The sequence below is a fragment of the Colossoma macropomum genome, unplaced genomic scaffold, assembly GCF_904425465.1.
Source record: "Colossoma macropomum unplaced genomic scaffold, Colossoma_macropomum, whole genome shotgun sequence".
NCBI classification, from domain to species: Eukaryota; Metazoa; Chordata; class Actinopteri; order Characiformes; family Serrasalmidae; genus Colossoma; species Colossoma macropomum.
The window spans coordinates 448,400-472,384 of record NW_023496020.1 but is presented as its reverse complement, the minus strand read 5'-3'; the positions used below and the strand labels follow the sequence as shown (position 1 = coordinate 472,384).

General features: G+C 38.5%; 1 protein-coding gene across 1 annotated transcript; it reads left to right on the top strand.

Moving 5' to 3' along the window:
* Positions 1 to 2,183: 2,183 nt before the first annotated feature.
* On the top strand, positions 2,184 to 23,985 carry gabpb1 (GA binding protein transcription factor subunit beta 1). The gene is made up of 8 exons (XM_036564616.1): positions 2,184 to 2,295; positions 4,398 to 4,505; positions 5,683 to 5,850; positions 6,773 to 6,967; positions 8,346 to 8,493; positions 10,129 to 10,308; positions 11,589 to 11,722; positions 22,909 to 23,985. The coding sequence occupies exons 2-8, from the start codon at positions 4,398 to 4,400 to the stop codon at positions 23,056 to 23,058; spliced, it is 1,083 nt and encodes a 360-aa protein (XP_036420509.1). The 5' UTR covers positions 2,184 to 2,295; the 3' UTR covers positions 23,059 to 23,985.

The following is a 23,985-nucleotide window of genomic DNA, read 5'->3' as shown; positions in this document are numbered from 1 at the left end:
CCCGCTGCGCCATGATTGGCTGGATTTATTGTTATTCATTACCGGATCACCTGACAGTACAGAATACAGTGAAGTTAAAGGGGAACTCTACCGATTTTTCAAAATTCCGCCATAATTTAGTGTTTGAGAGTCATTTAGAGTTGTTTGGTGTGAAATGGTTATTGTAGAGACTGAAGAGTAAATTTTCTTTTAAAACGTGTTGATAATGTCATTTTTTATCTAAAACTTGCCAAAAGTTTGGACACACTTGATTGGGTGGTTTCCTTTAACAAAAACCTCATGCTTAAAAGTTGTTTCTAAGACAAATATAAACATATGTGTATTTAATGATATATATGCACAATTTTAACCTAAAACAAAGGTACTTCAAATGTTTTTTAAACAGATAGATAGATAGATAGATAGATAGATAACCAGTGACACCTGAGGCGACAGGACACGACTGAAGTGCACTTGAGCAAGGCATCTAACCCCCAGCTGCTCCCTGGGCGTCGTGGATAGGGCTTTCCGCCACTCTGGGCAGGTGTGCTCACTGCCACCTAGTGTGTGCGTTCACTATTGTGCACGTATGTGGGTGTTTCACTGCATGGTTGGGTTAAATGCAGAGCACAGTTGGCCAATGGCTCTGAATAAACTGAATAGACAGACAGAGACCAATTCAACTTTATTGAAATGCAGTTAACATCTCCCAGAAATGCAAATAGTAACACTGTGTGGAAAAAAAAAACAAACAGTGCAACAGCAAAAATGTAAAAAAAATACAGTGAGAAATATTTTACAAATATACAGAAATGTAAATATATACCGTGTTACATATACAGTGTCCATTAGTTATGTACAGTATGTTGTGTACTGGTAAGTATAATAAATGAATACATAGTTTTTATTTTGTGTCATTTAGAGGAAAATGTAGAGTTGGTAACTGTGAATATTATATTATACAATATCTATATATAATATATATGATATCTATTATTAATCCTTTCACAGTAACTCTAACACTTCTCATTAAGGGTTAATTAGTGGAGCATCCTCGTAAATTCTGAACAAAAATAACACAATTTATTTAACGAATGTTTCGACTTGTCAAAACATTATATGAGCAATAATTCAATGTTATTATATGAAAATAATAATTGGTTATTACATTATGAAAATTGTTTGGCGTGTCATTTCATCCCTGTTACTAGAGGGGATTTTTGATATGATAATATATTTGTGTATGTTTGCAACACTCTTGGTATAACTGTTTCATCAGCTTTGTAAGTTTTTTTCCTAATTATGTATTCATTACAAACAGATGTATAAATATATGTAAATGTATGTATTTTATTTACTACTACTAGCAATGACAATAACAACAACAACAAAACAACAACAACAATAGTAATAATTATTATTATTATCATTATGTGTATATGTTGCTTTTATCTGTATTACATGAACGTTGTAGGGGCGGCACCCTGCCAGCCAATCGGAGCGCAGGAAGGGAGTAGCTTGTCTGAATATGGGTGTGATGAAAACGAACGTCCTCATCCTGAACCTCACAGAGTTGGTTCAAAATAGGGAAGCTTTATTGAAAACATGGAAGACATGGTTTGCCTTCTACTGCTTTAAATATTTAAAGAAGATTCGCTGAATCATCAATACAATTAATAAATGAAAATAAATATAAGACCTCTATTTTTTCCATTTTACACGTAGTAAAACTGTATTGTGACCTGATTCTGAGATGTGGAAAGGGCTCAGATACATGTAGACACGAATCGACTCATTGTTAACGCTTATAAAGGTTTTAAAATGAATAATTTAATTAGTGTGTTTATTCTTTTCGGATGAGCTAATAATGCTTGGCCAGCGACGCATCTCCCCCACCAGACGGTGTATCACTCCGCTTGGTCTAACTTTACTGTTGTTTTGTTTATTTGCTGCGTGTGAGAGGGGGCGTTAAATCATACGAAATTTTGTTTTAAGAACTTAAACCTGAACTATTTGGTCTAAAAGTGTAAGAAAATCGCGCTCATAGTGAAGTTAGCTTCTTACTCGACAGCTTCCCTTTCGAGTTTTCCGGTCCACCTTAAATAGTGCAGCAGTTACCTTATAACTACTTCACTATTTAAGGTGGAACGGGAAAATTCGAGCGAGAAGCTGGCGAATAGCGCTGTATCCCTCCGCGCTCGTTTCTCTGGGCTACAAAAACATTTTTTGTGCTCCGATCGAAGACAACACATGAACGGGATCTTTTCTCTCTCGTTGTAAAGCTCTACAGCCTGCCAAAAGCCCTCAAATCTGAAGGTAAGGCCTTGTGGAGCTCCAAAATCGGAGCGAAACGTTTAAAACTTTCTGCTAGCTTTTTGTTGCCGCTCCACCGGATGTGGAAGTCGAGTCGCTTTTTGGTGGTAAAAAATATTTCCACTTCCCCCGGAACCGCCATCTCTGTGATTTCCTGTCCATTACTTTGAGCCGAACTGCGTTTCGGCACTTATTTTATTCATTTTTGGCATTTATTTCTTTCTGTTTCGTCCCCTTGTTTACCTAAAAGCTCGTCTTTGTGGCCTGCTTTGGCTGCCGTGTCACTAATAAAGGGAAGGCCGCTGCTCCGTAAACGCAGACAGGACAACTAAGTTAGCTACAACACAAACACAGCGGATTAATTCAGCATTTAAACGCGGTTTTAACATTTATATGGTTTATGTGATCACTATTACACGACCTAAATGCTGCCGTCCCACTTTAGTCGTCATCTAAGGGCCTTTAAAGCGACCCTGCTGCTGTAAATGTGGGTTGGCGTCAAAGTGCAATTCCACAGATTTTTCAAATTTGCTTCAGTGTTTGAGGATGTAAACAGTGATTCAAACCGCAGAGTGGCCAAACCACTCTGAACGATTCTGTTTACATTTTAATTATTAAAATATTATTAAAAAAATATATATTTTTAATAATCTGTGGAATTCCCCTTTAATGCTAACTTAGCTTATATATAACCTGCTACTGTGATATGTTTGGGAAAATATCATGATGTTGAGCCTAAATGGTTAGCTAGGAAACAAACAAATAAATGCACAAACCTTTGACCCACTGTTCATATTGCAGTGTAAAGGGAAACGAAATGGATTTTATCTATAATTCCCCATAATTAAGCAATTAAGATGTAAACAGAGTGGTTTTGTGTGAAACGCTCCTTTCTAGAGAAACCTACCAATTCAGAATTGCTCACAGTGGTGGTGATAGGAACCAGACGTCCATTTCTTAAAGCTCCCTCACATAAAGTTATTACATAAAATGGTTATGAATACACTGCCAGATGTCAGAGACAATGTTTTACGATAGTTTTGAGAACTTAAATTCCATTCATGGTGGAGGGATACATGCAGGGCGCTGTGAGGCAAAATAGTCCCCAAAGAAAACTTTTTGTTTCAGATTTTCCAATATTTTCCCATCATCAGTATTCCATATAAAACTCAGATGACACGTGCAGGTTTACTGGTGGTTTTGGATAATAAATAAAATGTCTATATTTGTGTTGTAGTCATGGCGACCCCTTGTTCCTATCACCACCACTTTAAAGACATCTGAACCAAATTTCACATTTCACACCAAACCACTCTGAATCACTCTATTTACATATCACTCACTCAATTATACAGAAAATAGGTGTAATTCCCCTTTAATAAAGTTGATGCCTGTGTGTCCTGCGTGCTGCTGCTCTGTACTGAAAACAAATATGACAGAGCTTCTTCTTTTCTCCTCAAATAAAAATAAAATGAAATCTGATGCAGTGCTGTACACGTAAACCAAACAGAAGGAGCATTTGCAGACAGGAAAAGCACAGTTTATTTCGTTTTCATGAATTTTCCCCTCATTTGTACGCTGGCTAACCATCCATGTGGCTCCATTTTAATGAAGCACTAATAAGCATTAATAAAGGTCCACTTGTACTAGCACAACACACACTAACACACCACCACCACATCAGTGTTACTGCAGTGCTGAGAATGATCCACCACCCAAATAGTACCTGCTCTGTGAGGGTCCATGGGGGTCCTGACCACTGAAGAACAGGGTAAAAGGGGGCTAACAGAGTATCAGAGAAACAGATGGACTACAGTCTGTAACTGTAGAACTACAAAGTGCACCTATATAGTAAGTGGAGCTGATAAAATGGACAATGAGCGTAGAAACAAGGTGGTGGTCATAATGTTATGCCTGATCAGTGTACATGGAGACCTTAGGCTCATGTGCAGTTGTTCTATTTGTCCGAGGTTTTCTATGGAGATGATGCTAGCTGTGTCAGCGATGGGTGCTTATAAGTTCTCTCATTAGGAGGAGCATCGGGATACATTTGGACAGACGGTGTTTGTGGTGCTGACTGTAACTGTGTGTGTTTGTGGTTGTAGATGTCTCTGGTGGATCTGGGGAAGAAGCTGCTTGAGGCGGCACGCTCCGGGCAGGACGACGAGGTTCGGATCCTCATGGCTAACGGTGCTCCATTCACCACAGACTGGGTGAGTCACGTGATCAGAGCATAACGTCTCTCACTTCTATCAGCCTGTGTTCTTTAGTTAGACCTGGAACAGCATCTCAGGTGGTTCCTCACATCAGGACTGTAAAGGGCAGGGGGTGCTGGATTGTGACCGAATCTAAAATGGAAGATAGTTTGATTAGTTAAACACTTTTGGTCTTCTTTTCTTGGTCACTGTGTTATTTCATGTATATTATTTAGTTTTTCTGTTATTCTAAAATGTAAAAAATAGTTAAAATAAACTCTTTGTGAGTAGGTGAGTGATTCAGGACATGCATTCGTGTGATATTCTCTAATAAAACGTGATACCATTCTTTATTGAATCATACTTTGCGATACAATGCAGTCTGCTGTGATATAGTGCACAGTACTACAGTTTGATTCAGTACGATACGTAGCTTTATGCTTCCATATAATAGGATACGTTGTGATAGTGTTACGATGCAATCTAGTTAGTAATGTTATAATGTGATACAACACAATATGTGGTATTAGACTTTGATACAATACGAGACATTACGCTGATACAATATTATAGGTAGTGTTACAATTTTATACAATGTAATAAGTAGTGATATGCTTTGATACAATACGATAAGTAGAGTTATGCTTAAATACAATACGTGATACGTAGCATTACAATTTGATACAATATGATACATAACATTATGCTTTGTTACAGCATGACGTACCTTTATGGTTTAATACAATTCGTTACATAGTGTTGCAGTTTGATACAATACGATATGTAGTGTGACACTTTAATACAACATGATATGTAGTGTTACAGTTTGGTACAATATGACGTAGTGTTACTCTTTGATGTAATACAATATGTAGCATTACAGTTTGATACATTATGCTACAATACAGTTTGGTACAGTACAATACATTGTGAAACAGTTCAATATAATACAGCATAACATCCGTATATAATGTAATATACTTAACTTTAAACATGAGCAGAGTTGTGTTTTACTGAATTGTTGGTCTGTTTATTTTCTAACTGACCTGCTGTGATTAAACGTAACAATAGCTGAACAGTGTTTGCAGTGTTTCAGTACTGATGCCAGGAACAGTGAACTGAGTGCTCGACTGAACTCTGTGACTGTGTGTGTCTGTGTGTGTGTGTCTCTCTGTGTGTGTGTGCGTGCATGAAGTTGGGGACATCCCCGCTGCACCTGTCCGCTCAGTACGGTCATTACTCCACCACTGAAGTGCTTCTGCGCGCCGGCGTCAGCCGCGACGCTCGGACCAAAGTGGACCGGACTCCTCTGCACATGGCAGCTTCAGAGGGCCACGCTCGCATCGTGGAGGTGCTGCTGCAGGTGGGCGGAGCTTTCTGACTTAGAATTCAATAAACAAATCAAAATCAGCACAAAATGTGAAGAACAGTTTTCCAATTCAAGTGTTGTTTGGGGGTGTGAAATGATTTGACTATGATTCTATAATAATTGATTTGATGAATCATGAAATTTTGCCAGATTCTTCTGATTTGATTCAGAGTTATTTACAAAAGAACACTGAGTTCACACAGGAGTGCAATACAACAACATATTAACATTGAGTATTATTGTAATCAGCCATAACTGACTCTAATATTCCAGAATCAAGTGAATCACCACATTCAGATCAGCTTTATTATTCTACTGGTTGATCAGTGTTTATGTAATTGATTTAATTGCACATTATTCAACTACACCAATTTTGGAAAATAATCCAAAATGCAATTATATGATTATTTTCAAATGTAAACATTTTGCTCAACAGTTAAACTGTATATTTACCGTGTAAATAGCTCCTCCTTTTACATTTGTGTATTCAGGGCATTTTTAATAATAATTCCGATTTATATGAAAATATCAAATCAAATGGGGGTAAAATTTAATATTTCCTGTTGCGCTGAATCATTTCTGAAAGAATTGTTAATGAAATCGAATCACAGAATACATTGGCTTGGTTAATGAATATTTTTTTAGAGTTCTTCTAAACTAAAATTGTCATTAATAAAATGCCCTATAGGTTTGCCATCTTCACAGACAGGATATGAGGTCAGTTTGTATTTGATGTGCTTATGAAGGGAAAGTGCATCATATGATGTGGAATCTGCTTTGATGTTACTGCATTGTGCATTTGTGCTGTATTGGAGATATAATTTAGTAATTACAGAATAAACCAGTTCCTGAGCTTTCATCCTCTCACACACTAACAATGACTGCATTGTGTGTCGGCGTGTGTGTGTGTGTACAGCACGGTGCTGATGTTAATGCTAAAGACATGCTGAAGATGACGGCTCTTCACTGGGCAGCGGAGCACGGTCACCGCGATGTGGTGGAGCTGCTGCTGCGTTTTGGGGCAGATGTCCACGCTCAGAGCAAATTCTGCAAGACTGCGCTGGACATTGCGCTGGACAACAACAACGAGGAACTGTCCGAAATGCTGCAGGTGGGCTGTACAATGGAGATGATGATCTATAACGACCAATCACACAGACATAACTTCACATTAACACCATCATAGCCCAATCATAGTCTCCTTATAATGTGATCACATCGTCATCGTAACCTGTTCATAACCTCATCATGACCTCATAGTTGGCCTCGTTATAACCTCATCGTGACCTCATAATTGGCCTCGTTGTAACCTCATCGTGACCTCATAATTGACCTCATAATTTGTCTTGTTGTAACCTCATCGTGACCTCATAATTGACCTCATAATTTGCCTTGTTGTAACCTCATCATAACCTCCGAATTGGCCTCGTTGCAATCTCATCATGACCTCGTAATTGGCCTCCTCATAGCCTCATCATGACCTCATTATTTGCCTTGTTGTAGCCTCATCATGACCTCGTAATTGGCCTCGTCTTAACCTCATCATGACCTCATAATTAGCCTCATCATAATCTCATCATGATCTCACTGTCCTTGTTGTAAACTCATTGTGACCTCATAATTGGCCTCGTCATAACCTCATCGTGACCTCATAATAGGCCTCATCATAACCTCATTGTGACCTCGTATTTGGCCTCATCATAACCTCAAAATTGGCCTTGTCATAACCTCGTTGTGATTTTGTAATTGGTCTTGTCATAGCCTCATCATGACTTTGTAATTGGCCGTGTTGTAGCCTCATCATGACCTCGTAATTGGCCTCATCTTAACCTCATCATGACCTCATAATTAACCTTATGATAATCTCATCATGATCTCACTGGCCTCATTGTAATCTCATCGTGGCCTCATAATTGGCCTCATCGTTATCTCATAGAGACCTCATAATTGTCCTCGTCATAACTTTATCATGACCTCATAATTTGCCTCATCGTGACCTCATAATTGGCCTCATCATGATCTCACTGGCCTCGTTGTAACCTCATCATGACCTCATAATTGGCCTCATCATAATCTCATTGTGACTGCATAATTCGCCTCATCATAACTTTATCATGACCTCATAATTGGCCTTGTCATATTATCATATCATTATCCTAATGTTATCATAACCTCATTGCTCATCAACGTTATTATTATAAACATCATCATAACTTTTATGATGAGGCAAATTAATATAAATAAAGGTTATGATGAGGCAAATTAACATAAATAACTTTTACTTATGTTAATTTGCCTCATCATAGTCTTCATAACATGAACATCAACATAATGACATCCTCATTATAGCCTTATAATAACATCGTCATAATGTCACCATAGAATGGGATGATACTGTCGATCACACTGTACAGTATTTTTCTCTGGACTGCTGGACTGCTCTTTGGACTTGAGTATAACAGTAGTAGTATTTTTTGGTTTCCTGGCAGGTGGCCATGCAGAATCAGATAAACACTAACCCGGAGAGTCCAGACATGCTGACCATCCACACAGCTTCACCACAGTTCATCATCGGACCTGGAGGGGTTGTCAACTTGGCCGGACTCATCTCCCCCGGGAATCCCGCCAAATCCGCAGGTACGACTGAGCCTGGTAATACGCAACATAACACTGAGTGGTCATTCTCATTCTTAACAGAAACTAGTTGAAAATATTCGGCTAATTAGCCACCTTGCTTGCTATTTAGCTGACTTTTTAGCTGGCATGAAACCGTCCTGGCATGAAAGTGTCCTGCACTCACACAGAAATATCTACATTTACACAGATTTACATGTTGAAACAAAAATAGATTGTTTTCTCTGATGAGTGTGAAAGTGTGGCCCGATCCCATTTCACCCCTTGCCTCTACCACTTAGCCCTTAACCCTCTGTTTTGCGCGTTCACATTTAGGGTTAGGGTGTGCCAATTTGTGTTAAGATAGAGGGGTAGGGTGAAGTGTTAGGGCTACATGACCCTCCAAACGGAGGTTCTTCAGAGGCACACTCCAAACGGAGTGTTAAGATCGCACCACGTTACCTGAAAATATGAATATACATCATTTAGAAGATGAAGAATATTTAAATCCTTTATTTCGTGTTTGGTTTCAGCGTCTCTCCAAAATTGTTTTGCTGCCACCTCACAACATCTACCGGCTATTCTCGTGTATGCACAGACTGAGAAATCCGATAGAAATCGGAGTATGAGTGTACATGCACTGAGAAATCTGATTACTGAGCTAAAATCCATCTCTTTTATCAGATTTTTCACTGTTCTGATGGCATTTCAATGAGGCGTATGCATTTGAAGTACAGTGTGGTGGACAGCAGTATAGCTGCGCATTGATTACATTTCAGGGTGGACTGTATGCATTTCTGACACAAATTCAGCATTTCATTTTTTAAAAGCAAATCTCCATGTACTGTTTATAGTAAAGAGGTCAAGTGACGTGCAAACAATGTCATCGAGCTTTTGCTTTTTACTTTGGAGTGCAGCATTCTGCATATCACTATGGAAAAGTAATGTAAAAGTAATTTGGCATAAATTCCCTTTATTGACGATGGCCTTTGTTCTGGTATGTGCTGTTTGCTTTTGATGTGTGAATTTTTTGGCTGAGATGATTTTGGTTGTTCTTACTGACCTCCACCCACCCCACCGCCCCCCCCCCACCACCACGGCCCTGTGAAGAAGCTCTTTGTCTCTTCAAAGCTTCACTGTCTCTAATGGTCCACCATTTCAGATGCACTTTACACCAATATTGATTTCAGAGGGAATAAAACCACCCAAGCTAAAACAACAATAACGCACAGGATCACAGAGACACAGTGTTCAGATCCTGTATCAGACATGCGCCTTGTTCATTTATATCTGATGAAATGATTATGCTTGTTGTATTTAGGCTCTGTAAGTATTGTAGTAATGCTCTTATTTCTCAATTCTCTCCTGTGGGGTAAGTTGTAACATTTGTATCGCATCACTTTCAGCTGAATTGTTTTACAAACTGTAAGTATATATATTCATGCGTAGCAGAGATGTGCAGGTTGTCTGTGCCAAAAAATATTAATCTTGTTGAAACTTACTTAGCCAAAACCAGACTGTATTCTCATTTTTTCACTGTTTTCTTTGCTAAATTTGCTGTATTGTTCATGTTTGTTCCTTTTCTAATTGTTGATGGATTAAGCAGCTTAAGTATTTTTGTCAGTAATTTGTGACTGTAGTGTGTGTTTGGTGTTGCAGTGATGGCTGCAGAGGAAGTCGTAGCGGCAGACTCCGTCGATGGAGCCATCCAGCAGGTCGTCAGCTCTGGAGGTCAGCAAGTCATCACTATAGTGACTGATGGCATTCAACTGGGCAACCTGCAGACGGGCGGAGCCATCAGCCAGCCAATCATCGTCACCATGCCTGACGGACAGCAAGGTAGGCTCTGCCTTCACTTACCTCCAGACTGATGAGCACTATGTAGTTAGCATAAACATGAGGTTGAACATGCAACATCATTGAGTGTCAGAGCCACAGCACTTACTCAACGATGTCAACAACACCAGTTTTGTCATTGTCATCCCTTTATGTCCCATTCTAGCACTAATTAATGACCATTCCTCACTTTCAGCACCTCAAATCCTTTATATTCATATCACTTACCATTGCCAAAAAAGTTATACTGCTGAACTGGAAGGACAGAACCAAAATTTCAATAAAGCATTGGCTTAACCTCCTCATGGATCACTGAAACTTGGAAAGACTCAAATTTTAAAAATAACACAAAATCATTCAAGGAAACCTGATCACAATTTTTACAATATATTCAGAGCTGATTTCACTCTCCAAACTCAGGAAAAGGTTAAAACCCGTACATAGGGTTTGATAACTACCCACGTTATAATTACATTAAAAAAAAAGGAAGGGGGCATTACTACCTTGTTTACTGTTCTGTTTGTCTGCCCTGTATGTCCAGTTTGTCCATTGTTGAGTGTTATTGTTATCATTATTATTATTATCATTATTATTATTGTTATTTCATCTTTTCTCTTAACTTCTTCTGTTTTGTCTCTCAGTTATTTCTGTTTTTTTTTCCACTCAAAGCAGGGGATGGGGGGGTTGGGTGGTTGTGGTACCACATCACCTTATATCTATATGATCATTAATAAACAATGAGTTGTGACATTAATAGCGAAATGAAAAAGAAAAAAAAAAATAAAAATGTATGTCCCCTGAAAAAGGGGGCGGTGGTGGTGTGGCCAAGGAATATTGGCCCGGGAATATTTAAAAAAAAAACAAAAAAAAAAACACCAGTTCTCAACAGATTTTTATTGTTATAACGTTTATATGATCCACACAGTCATTCTGACAGACTGTAATACACTACAGGAAGTGTAGGGGGCGATATGGCTTCTATTGTTTCATTTAAAAAGTGCACTATAATGTTCATATGATCCACACAGTCATTCTGACAGACTTTAATACATTACAGGACGTGTAGGGGCGATATGGCTTATATTGTTTCATTTTTAAATGTTTACATTGTTATGGTTAATATCAGTGTTAGTGTCAGTGTTAATATCAGTGTTAATAGCAGTGTTATGTTTAATATCAATGTTAGTGTCAGTGTTAACATCAGTGTTATGGTTAATATCAGTGTTAATAGAGGTGTTATGGTTAATATCAGTGATAATAGAGGTGTGATTGTGTTCCCTCAGTGCTGACGGTTCCAGCCACAGACATTGCGGAGGAGACGGTGGTGAGTGAGGAGCCGTCGCTGAAGCGGCCGCGAGTTGAGCTGGAAGAGGATGAAGAGGAGGAGAGTAATGTCACTCAGACGCAGGAGATAAAGGTGAGCAAAGAGCCGAAAACTAACACTTTACGTAACTGACTTAACGCGACACTTTGGTGAAAAAACAAATGTATAATATAGCCGCAAGCGGCAATCTGCGGGGTCCAAGCACCTGGAAGACCTCGAGGAGTAAAGTAGTGGCCCCTGGTCGTAGACTGCAGCAGATCTTCAGATTTTTAAGAAAGTTCACCTTTTCCTATGATTAAGGCCACTAGCTGATACATCTGCTACAATCTACGCAACTCATTTTAACATCCATGACGGGGACTCAAACCCACGAGTTCAAAGGCAGAGGCTCTAACGCTGAGCCACAAGACGTCTGTGGCAAAACTGCAGTTTTTGAAACAATTCATTGAAAGGACGCAACAAGGAACCACGCACCATTTTAGGACAAAGTAGCAGCATAAACAAATTTCATGTCTGTGGACATAAAAGGCAGCAAATCTTTGGATTTTTAAGAAAGACCCTTCATTAAGATTAAGATAATTAAGCGTGTGTTCACAACAACTGCTACAGCACCATCCAACACCAGTACAGGGAATCAAACCCACGACCCTAATCTTCAAAGGCGGGCGTTTTCATGGTGAGCTACAAGAGGCCCACAGCAGACCTATTGTTTTGAGAGAATTTATCGGTCTAGAGCAATAAGGAACCTAGCACCACCCCATTGGGAATTAGTTTCCACCTTGCAATTACTGTGACTATTGTAGTATAATTTCAAACAAAATCATAATACACTGTCAGTTTGTCATTTTGTATATTTGTGTCAAATTTGGTTATATTCAGACAATTATTGGTGTAATTTTAGCCTTTTATGGCAGAATAAGCCAATTCACACCAAATTATTCAAATCTTCAGCCACACTGTGCTTAAGTCATGATATTTTTAATATGATTGTTTTAAGAAAAATGTAATTTGATTTAAACTCAAGAATTAGTAAGAAATGTCTATTCTCCATCTTTTTTCAACCGTGATATTACTGAAAGTTTTTTAAGACTTGTATTTGCAAAATTGTTAGGCTTAGTGGAAAAAATTACATTCAGAAATGCTCTTCGCTTAAAGACATACAGTAAAGCTTTCTATGTATATGTCAGCAATGACGTGCAGTTACTGATTTGGCTCCCTCTGGTGGCCAGAGAAAAATCGGACCAAAATTTGCTGAAATCAAATTATAGAATTTCCTGTACAGTACAACCTACACATTATGCAAAGTGTTAATGTGTCATTAAGATGCATAATTTGAAACAATAATCATGTCTTTATTTTAATCTTAGACAGGAATAATTACATTTTAGATTGTTGGCAGTACATTGAGCATTGTAAGAGCCAACTTAAGCCAATTCAAACCAAATGTCATAGGTTTTCTCAACTGATAATTTTCAATGTATATATCAATTTTAGTCACAATCGGAGCATAAGTGACAGATTTGTGGTCCCTTGTTTCCGAATAGGCTGGACCGCACTGATTGATCCATAACTTGCAATAACATTGTGCTTAAAAGCCAAGGTTTTTTAAATAATTATTGTTCTTTAGACTTCGACGGTTGTTTTGAGACCAAGTTTGAGACGATGCAAAAACATTTCAGCAAGCAGTATGAAAACATCAGTTTTCAAACTCTGATGATTTACAGAAAAACAATAGAGTTTTTTAAAAGACTTGTATAAGCAAAATTGCTTGGCTCAGTGGAATACATAAAATTCAGAAAGTTCCTTTGCTGCAAGATTGATGTTGCAAAGACTATGACCATAAGTATGTTTGAAGTCATAATTTGCATTTAATGCTGATGCTCCCTCTGCTGGGCAGAAAAGATATTACCCTTATTAATTATGTGGCCATCCTGGCTTTAACTCAAATTTCCACATTTCCTGTGCAATTGTGCAACAGACATATAATTGCAATGTTTTAGACGTTAATAAGATGTGTAATTTAAAACCATTATCTTTTCTTTATTTCATTCATAGAAGAATATAATGACATTTTAATAATTACGCACTAGATTAAGTATTGTAGGGGCTTATGATAATCAATTTAAATGAAACTTTGCATGTTTCATCAGAAAACAGTAGTGTACAAGTTTACCAAGATTTATCACAATCACCTAAAAACTAAAGAATCTATAGCCCTCTAAGTCAGAAAAGGCCAGGCCGAACAGATTCATTGGTGTCTCATGGCTGTTCTTTGCAATAAAGTCAAGGTTTTTTTGATAATTATTTACCTACGGACTCCGCAGATTGTTTTAAGACCAAAATTGAAACAGTTGTCTTAAAATCCACAGACTAGTTCGAAAAGCTCAATTTTCAAACATTGATCAATCAAAGAAAAACTTTACAGAATTTTAAAAGACCTGTATTTGATAAAATGTCATTCTCAGTGTAACCAACGATATGTATTGATTTATTTTGATATATGATAAAATTTATAGGACTTATTCTTGTTTATATTTATAGGACTTATTCTTGTTATACTATAGCGCCACCTCACGGCCAATTGAGGTCAAACTTTATAGGCTATTAGAGATTGCCTATGTGGACACATGATATAATTTTTGTGATGATTGGCCAATGCTAAGCCCTCCAAATGCCTGTTGAAAGCTTATTGGCCAATGGTGGCCATATCTGTCAAATGATTCAGTTGTCCTTAATAGATCTTGTAAATATTAGGCCATGGATACAGCATGCAAAGTCTCAGCTCAATTGGCCAAGTGGTTGATGAGAAACAGATTTTTGGCTGTTATAGCGCCCCCTATTGAGGAATCGGTATCAACCTTGGTGGGCTTCCACAGAATCATGTGGGGTACAGGACTGATCAGTTTGATGTGAATTGGCCAAAGCAATCTCGATCTGTAGCCATTTATGTGAATTAAACCAAACCCAGAGGGGCTTAATTGGCACATGCCAGCCATACAAATATTCAAATTCTTTTGATAATTTTTGACCTCCAGACTCCCCTGAACATTTTGAGACCAATATTGTGTTGATATCTTGAAAAACCTCAGACTAGTAGAAAAATGGAGATGTCACATATTTTGCCAATTATGATGATAAATTTGGGGGCAGAGCTAAAAGCTAAAAACTTGCAGTGGAGCGTTGATGTAGAATAAAGCAAGGATTATGCAGAAGCAAGAATTTTGAGGGTAGCCCCCATGGTTCAGGAGATATGGGCAAAAACGTAAAATGTTGCTCTGTAGCGCCACCATCAGGCCAACTGGGGTGATTTCAGTTGCCTGAGTAGTGGGGGGGAATCTACACCTACCCTCTAAGTTTGGTCTTTGGATGACTTACGGTGTCTTCTCCACAAACCTAAAGGTGCTTGGACCCCTAATAATCCCCCATTTACTCCAGATGTAGTCAGTCAGCTGAGGCGTGTTTGGTGTCTGAAGTTTGCTTCTTTAGTTTTAGTGCAGCAGCTACGAAGCACACATCAGTTCATTAGCACTGAGGCTAATATAGCTAATAATTACACCGGTTACACTAACAATTACACCAGTTAGTTTGGGGCTAACTGTATGCCTGAATCGTTCTGTCCATATGTTTATCGATACTTTAACATCTTTATTTGACTAAACTGCTCGAGATACAGTAAACTAAGGCTACTGAAAGGCTTTAACATTTTTACTTGATATTGGATGCTCTGGTTTTTACACATTACTCACATTCATCTCCAGCAGCTGTTTAAGAATTCTTTATACGTCACTGCAGGTCTGAAATCAGCTTTGTGGCTAACAATACTGCTTCTCCTTAATTGCAGGATTTGCTGAGAAACCAAGTACGCCATTTACATTACATATTTATTGCAGTGCTAGTGGTTCCTTTTCGTCTGCTAAAAACTTCACGTCAGAAAAAAAAAATATTGTGGTTGATCATGTGTTGTAAAAATTTCTTAAAGTATTATGATATTATATTTTTACTTTATCACCCACGTCTAGAGAGGATTAAATGAACGAATGGTTCTTGGGTAAGTTCCTCTTTTACAGGTGCTATGGTTCTATTTTTCCATCCAGATTGTTCATGTCTAAGGCTGAAAGATGAATCGTTTTAAAATTGAAGTTGTAATTTTAAAAAGTGTAATTTTCAAATCGCAGCAGCTGCTATTTTTTTTTATTATGCCGTGCATTATCAACAACATTGTCTTAAGTTTTAAGTGAGGAAATTTAACCCAGTAACACAGAGCCTGGAACTGCCTGTAGATGAGTTAGACCAATCAGAAGCAGCTAAACAAGCATTTTCTGTCACATCACAACCACAGCTGGCAGTCTGGTGCACTATGATCAGTATTCAAGCCTTAAACCCAGAAAAACTGATATTATTGGCCAAAAACCAGGCCTGGACCACAGTATGTAGACAAAAATTGCAATTTAAAAATTGCAGTGACAATATAGTCACAATGTTTGTCAGAAATATCACAATTAGATATGTTCCTCGAATTGTTCAGCCCCATCCGGGTCTGTGTTTTTCTCAGTTTTTTCTCAGTTTTTGTCTTAGTTTAACTGCATTTGTCTTCATCATGCTATGAGACGTATTTGAGGTCCGGTCACGTGACTCAGTGGTGCTGAATGAAGGCATGATTAATAGAGTGACCTCAGAGCTCACAGTTTTATTTATGCAAACTGGACTGTGTGATACAGTGCTCTGGAATTACAGCTTCATACATTATCTGAATGCTGTACATTATCTCTGTTCCTCTGTGTTGCATGCTGGGTAGTCACTGTCACTGTGAGAGAGAAAAACCTAAACAAGTTCTAAACAAAAATCTGTGTTATTAATAACGTGGTCAGTGTAGGATAATGTTAGGTGCAGTATCATTCAGACTGCAGCATTGATAGACCTGAAATGTTAGCCAAAGTTAGCAGAGTTAGAGCAGATCATCATTAGCAAAAATGCTAATGTACACCCTTAAAAATCCTGGTTCTTCAGACTGACTCAATAGCACCAAAAAGGTTCTTCTATTGTTAAAGCTTGACGTATAGCATTGGTGCTACATAAACATTCAAAACGTTCCATTTAGTACCCATGGTTCTAAATAGAACTGATGCCTTTACTAAAAAGCCCTTGAAGAACCATCTTTTTTTCTTTTCAGTGTGTTATAGTGATGTTTTGGTGTTAAATTGATGATAACAGACTGAATCTGTGCTGCCGTTTCTCAGAAAGGTAATGTTAGCTAGCGGTAGCTAACAGTGGTTAGTGAGCTGTGTTGATTATTATTGAATATTTCTCATTACAGGTACAAAATGCTTTAGAAAACACAATAAATATATATGAGAAAATAAAGAAAATCCCTTTAAACTGTAATGAGAAATAGACGGTACACAGGGAGAGACGCAACACCATATACAGTCAAATGTTACAACATATGACAAAGAATAAATGAGCCAGCCGGTTGTGACAGCTCTCTGTGTCACATGACAACAATTTTTGTAATATTTGTTTTTTATTTAGTTTGAATTTGATACTTTTTTATATTTAGCTAGCTAGTAGCTGGGTAGGTTTGCTACAGGTGCTAAGCCGTAGCCGCAGATTTCTTAGTGCAAATAGCTAATGTTAGCTAGCATGTTATGTGAAAGCAAATGTCACAGAGCACCATAGTGCTCAAGACAAGGTAGCAGCTTAGCTTGCATTCATTTCTGACAGCAGTGAAACGTGGATTTGTGCTATTCAATGCAATTTTTCATAAAAACCAGCTAACACTCAGTCTTCATACCATGTACAGAAAAGACACATACAGTATATTGCCAAAAGTATTTGCTCGTCTGCCTTCACACGCGTATGAACTTTAGTGACATCCCTTTCTTAATCCATAGGGTTTAACATGATGTCGGCCCACCCTTTGCAGCTGTAACAGCTTCAACTCTTCTGCGAAGGCTTTCCACAAGGTTTAGGAGTGTGTTTATGGGAATTTTTGACCGTTCTTACAGAAGCGCATTTGTGAGGTCAGACACTGATGTTGGACGAGAAGGCTTGGCTCACATTCTCCGTTCTAATTCATCCCAAAGGTGTTCTATCGGGTTGAGGTCAGGGCTCTGTGCAGGCCAGTCAAGTTCTTCCACACCAAACTCGCTCATCCATGTCTTTATGGATCTTGCTTTGTGCACTGGTGCGCAGTCATGTTGGAACAGGAAGGGGCCATCCCCTAACTGTTGCCACAAAGTTGGGAGCATGAAATTGTCCAAAATCTTTTGGTATGCTGAAGCATTAAGAGTTCCTTTCACTGGAACTAAGGGGCTGAGCCCAACTCCTGAAAAACAACCCCACACCATAAACCCAGACTCGTCCACTGGATTGCCACATGGAGAAGCGTGATTCGTCACTCCAGAGAACACGTCTCCACTGCTCTAGAGTCCAGTGACGGCGAGCTTTACACCACTGCATTCAACGCTTTGCATTGCACTTGGTGATGTAAGGCTTGGATGCAGCTGCTCGGCCATGGAAACCCATTCCATGAAGCTCTCTACACTGTTCTTCAGCTAATCTGAAAGCCACATGAAGTTTGGAGGTCTGTAGCGATTGACTCTGCAGAAAGTTGGTGACCTCTGCGCACTATGCTCCTCAGCATCCGCTGACCCCGCTCTGTCATTTTACGTTGATGTTGTTCCCAATCACTTCCACTTTGTTATAATATCACTGACAGTTGACTGTGGAATATTTATTAGCGAGGAAATTTCACGACTGGACTGGTTGCACAGGTGGCATCCTATCACGGTACCACGCTGGAATTCACTGAGCTCCTGAGCGCGACCCATTCTTTCACAAATGTTTGTAGAAGCAGTCTGCATGCCTAGGTGCTTGGTTTTATACACCTATGGCCATGCAAGTGATTGGAAAACCTGAATTCAATGATTTGGATGGGTGAGTGAATACTTTTGGCAATATAGTGTATATTTCACATGTGAAGTGCGCAAAACCACATGATCATTACAGCTGAAAGATTGATCGTTTTAATATTGAAGCCACAGTTTAAGTCAGAGCAATTTTCAAATCACAAACACTGTAATTTTAATAAAAGCCTGTATTATTAACACCATTTTTTTATGATTTTAAAACATGAAGCTTGTGATCTGCCTGTACATGAGTCAGGTCAAACAAAAACAACCAAACACCCCTGTAAAGGTGAACAATATCACGAAATTTTATCGTTATCATGATACATTTCGTTATTGTGATAAACTAACTGGCAGTCTGCTGTACTGCATTTTGCATTTAAGCTTCAATCTCAAAGAAAATCTTCATGACCAAAGTACCAGGCCCTTAATTTATAGAAAATAATTGCATTTTAAAATGCAGTAGCAGTGTTGGTTAAATTGCAATTAGATGTTTTCCTCAAACCATTCATCCCTAGTGATCACATTTTTTTCACATGAGCACTGCATGTTTAATAACTGATTGTTGAGAAACTGCTAACAGCAAAATTGGCCTTTTAGCACATGCAGCCAGCGAACCTAACATTTAGCTACCAGACAGCTAAAAATATTTTCTCGATTTCTGTTTTAATATATGAATATTGCAAAAAGCGATGACATACTGTACAGAGAGTGACTAAGAAACGCTATCAGATGTTTCTGAGGTCCAGTCACATGACTCAGTGGTGCTGAATGAAGGCATGTTTTATTGAGTGACCTCAGAGCTGACAGTTTTATTTATGCAAAGTGGACTGTGTGATACAGTGCTCTGGAATTAGTTTCATACATTATCTGAATGCTGTACATTGTCTTTGTTCCTCTGTGTTGCATGCTGGGTAGTCACTGTCACTGTGAGAGAGAAAGACCTAAACAAGTTCTAAACAAAAATCTGTGTTATTAATAACGTGGTCAGTGTAAGATAATGTTAGGTGCAGTATCATTCAGACTGCAGCATTGATAGACCTGAAACATTAGCTAAAGTTAGCAGAGTTAGAGCAGATCATTATTAGCGAAAATGCTAATGTACTGAGATTCTTTTCACTCTGTTATAGTTAGGGGTGGGGGGGGGAATCGATTCTTAGATGCATCGTGATGTAGACGTGGACGATTCTAAATCGATTCACAAATGTCAAAAACCGATTTTATAAATATTTATTTATAACATAATGTTGATGGAACACAAAAGGCGGAACTTGGAAGTGCGGAAGTGCAGCGCCTGGACACTCTGTGACGGCACACAACAAAAACACTACTGGATGAGTAAGAAATCCGACCGGCACCCTCTGCATTAAAAACTAGGTTAGGTCAGGAGTTGACAACCCAAATGTTAAGAGCCGTTTTGTCCTTTGAACAAAAATCAAACCACCTTGGGAGCCACAACATTTTATGTCCAATATGTCTCAGTATCTGATAATGTCATAGTATACGTAAAAAAATATAAACAGCTTACTTTGCTTAAGCTTTAGCTATAGCCGCTTTCCTCCCATCTCCGCCAGAAAACTTTTATTCAAAAGTAAAACAGTTTCTTGTAAAATGTCTCTCAACGTTCGGCTGTTTTACGAGGCTTCTCATTCGCCAGCTTTTTGTTCAAATTTTCCCGTTCCACCTTAAATTCTGCCTGAGGCACCAGAATGTAAATGGTTCCACATTTAAGGTGGACCGGGAAAATTAGAAAGAGAAGCTGACTTCATCTTCGCAACTTTTTAGTATTTGACAGTCTCGCGTTGCAAATTTAATGTATCAGGAAACCAACTGTGTTGCTTATAAATGCAAATAAGTCCATTTGTCTCCAAATGTTCATCTTAAATCTCTCTCTTTGCCTTTTCGTTAGCTGCTAGCTAGGCAAGACTGCGTTGCTAGGTGACCTGAAGTCTGCATGCCGGGGGAAAAGGGACCTGGATAAGAGCCATACTATATGCAAGTTGTGTCACACTAAACTAAAATATTTTGGAAACGTCAAACATGAGAAGCCATATTACATATTTCCACCCGTTTTCCTACTGGTTGTACTTGCTGCCAACCAGAGGACAATCGAGCAAGCGATGTCAAAGCTTTCACCCAACTCGGAAGTGAATTACAAACTCTATTGCAACTTTTATTGCCAAGGATTTGCATCCATTCTGAGTCGTTGAAAACCAGGGCTTTCGCGCTATGTTGGACACTTTGGAGCCGAGATACAGCATCCCGTCTCAAAGATGTTTTACTGACACAGTGACCCCCCCCAACTCTCTACAACAAAACCAAAACCGAACATGTGCTGCGTGGACATCCATTGCCACAGTGTCTTATGTCACCGTAACTGCATTTTATCGCAGATCAGCGTCTCGTGCTCCAAACAAGAGTAGTGAATGAGAGCCTTCCAGTTCACTTGCCACATCACTTCCATTTGTTTTATTAATAAAAGATATTGGAAGTAAATTCATTATGGATCATTACAAATACTTTGCTTTAAAAGTACCAAGTCCTCACACAGTGAGAAAAAAAGAAACCCTGTCTAGAAAAAAAGGTGCATCAAGATGCATCGATAATCATTTTATTATAGCCTCGCAGCCCTCTGAATCGTAATCGAAACGAATCGTGAGGTGCCTAGAGATTCCCACCCCTAGTAATAGTGTTTCTCAGTTTCTCAGAAATGTTAAAATTTTGCCACTAAACTCATCAGGAATGGAATATATTTCTCATTACAGGAGCAGAATGCTTTGTAAAACACAATTAGTGATCATTATAAGGGAGAAAATGTTAGCTGGCGGTTGCTAAGAGTGAGCCGTGATGATTTTTATTGAATATTTCTCATTACAGGGGCAGAACACTTTATAAAACATTATTAATGAATGTATTTAAAAGAAAGCAGAAATTATATAGTGTGTGAATAAAGTTTGTTTATATTTAGCCAGCTAGTAGCTGGGTATGTTTACTACAGGTGCTAAAATATAGCTGCAGATTGATTTCTTAGTGCGAATAGCTAATGTTAGCTAGCATGTTACGTGAAAGCAAAATGTCACAGAACACCACATTGTTCAGTACAAGCTAGCAGCTTAGCTCTCATTCATTTCTGACAGCAGTGAAAGGTGGATTTATGCTATTTGATGAAATATTTCATACAAACCGGTTAACTCGCTCTTATGCTGGACAGAAAAGTTACATATATTTCACATTTGAAGTGTGCAAAACCACAAGATCACTAGGACTGAAAGATTAATTTTCTATATATCGAAGTCACAGTTTAAGAGTGCCTTGAGCTTTGTCTTAAGCTTTAAAAATGTGAAGCTTGTGATCGGCCTGTACATGAGTCAGGCCAAACAAAAACAACCAAACACCCCTGTAGAGGTGAACAATATGACAATATTTTATCATTATCTTTATCAGTTTTGTTGTCGTGACAAACTAATTGGCAGTCTAGTGTATATTGTTCTGTGTTCAGGCCTCAACCCAGAAATTTTTTTTTTGAATTGCAGTCATGGTATTGGTTAGAAAAATCACAACTAGATGTTTTCCCCAAATCATTCAGCCCTTGTGATGGCATTTTTTCACATGATAACATGATAACAAAACCCATGTTTATTTACATTAGAAATTCATACTACTTTGTGTAAGGGACGAAGCTGACAGTGCTGAGAAGAAACAGTTCAGCTACAAAATTAACAGTTTAGGATATGTAGCCAGCGAACCTAGTGTTAGCTACCAAACAGCTAAAATATTTTCCTTATTTCTATTTAATACATAAATATTGCATAAATTGCTGGCATACTATTTGTGCATCAGAGTGCAGCTTACTTAGCCAGCTGGTAAAAGAAGCTAGCAGTTAGCCTGGGGGCTAGCTTGTGTCAAAAACCACATAATAAAGTGTATTAGAGACACTGAACAGCTCTGCACAGTTTCAGGCTAGCGTGTGATGATTTAGAAATGCAGTTAGCACCATTCTAATTGGGGTATAGGCTTCCATTACGTGTTTGGTGTGCAAAGTTTGCTTCTTTAGCTTTAGCACTGGAGCTACGAGGCAAATGTAATGTAAAGTAATGGAAGTTTATACCACCAGTTAGCATCATGCTTCTGGTTTCTGACACACTGTTGTCTATAAATGTTAGCTACATTAGCCTCATAGCTCCATTGCTAAAACTAAAGAAGCTTAATAGCAAAACTTAATACACCAAACACATCTCAGCTACATTCTAGAGGGGGAGGTGGATAAATGTGTGTGTGTGTGTGTGTGTGTGTGTGTGTGTTTTTTTTATTTTTTTGAAGAATCAGATTAAAGTGTTTCTCTGTGTGTGTGTATGTGTGTGTGTGTGTTAGGAGAAGGTGGCGCTCTTGAAGCAGTTGGAGGAAGCGAATAGAGAAGCGCAGAAATATCGGCAGCAGTTCCTGAAGAAGGAGCAGGAGGCCGAGGCTTACCGACAGAAACTGGAGGCTATCACGCGCCAAGGAGGGAAGAAAACAGCGTGATGAGCACTACCATACGTCAGAGACGTGGACAAACGAGACTCTTCCAAACGGATGTTAATGTACTTTTTAAAAAGACCACCTGTAGACCACCGCTGTGATCAGAAACACTCCAAAAATGGTTCGAACTGCAATGAAAAACTCAAAAATCAGCCGGACTGGATGAAACAGCCGCAGAAATCCAGCAGCGGAACATGATCTGCTTTTAACCTGATTATAATAATACAGATACTCCACAGTGTTAAAGGTGTTCGCCACAACTTTTCAACCTTACCTGTGTCTGTTGTATCTATAGTGTAGAGTTGATTACCACAGAGAATACTTTGAACACGTTTCCCTGAATTCAGATGATGCTAGAAAAACCCTTGACTCAGAATGGACTTAGAATAGAAGTCAATGGGCACATGCTGAAAGCAGTTCTTTTCAAACACACAGTACTGATGCAACAGGGTGAAAAATGGAGACGTGCTCATTTAAAGTGTTACATTGTGTTGTGAGAGGAGTTTGGAGATGATGATGATGATGATGAGGATGATGATGAGGATGATGATGATGAGAACATCAGTGTAGGGCTGCGCAATATGGACAAAATATCGTAATGCAGTCACAGTTATTTAGAAATAATAATCGTAATTGCAGTACCCCTTAAATAATGTGAATGGTGAAAAAAAACAAAAGCATTATTTTGTTTGTGGACAGCACTAGTGTAACTAGCATAATGCTATAGCTCTATGTCTGACATCCATGTCTATAATTTTTCCTGTTTTGGATTCTCTTTGAGACTTTTATTTTATAATTTGTTTATTGTATCTATGTATTTGGGTAGACAATATGGCTATAATGTAATATTGCAGTACTTTTTCACAAAAACAACATTTAGATTTTTGATGAATTGAAACAGGAGCTGCACCAGTAAAATTCTATCAAGAA

Excerpts from the sequence above, each read along its gene's own strand:
- gabpb1 (XM_036564616.1), top strand. The coding sequence starts at position 4,398 with ATGTCTCTGGTGGATCTGGGGAAGAAGCTGCTTGAGGCGGCACGCTCC. Across the intron at positions 4,506-5,682 it reads CTCCATTCACCACAGACTGG|TTGGGGACATCCCCGCTGCA; the intron begins GTGAGTCACGTG and ends GCGTGCATGAAG. Across the intron at positions 6,968-8,345 it reads AACTGTCCGAAATGCTGCAG|GTGGCCATGCAGAATCAGAT; the intron begins GTGGGCTGTACA and ends GTTTCCTGGCAG.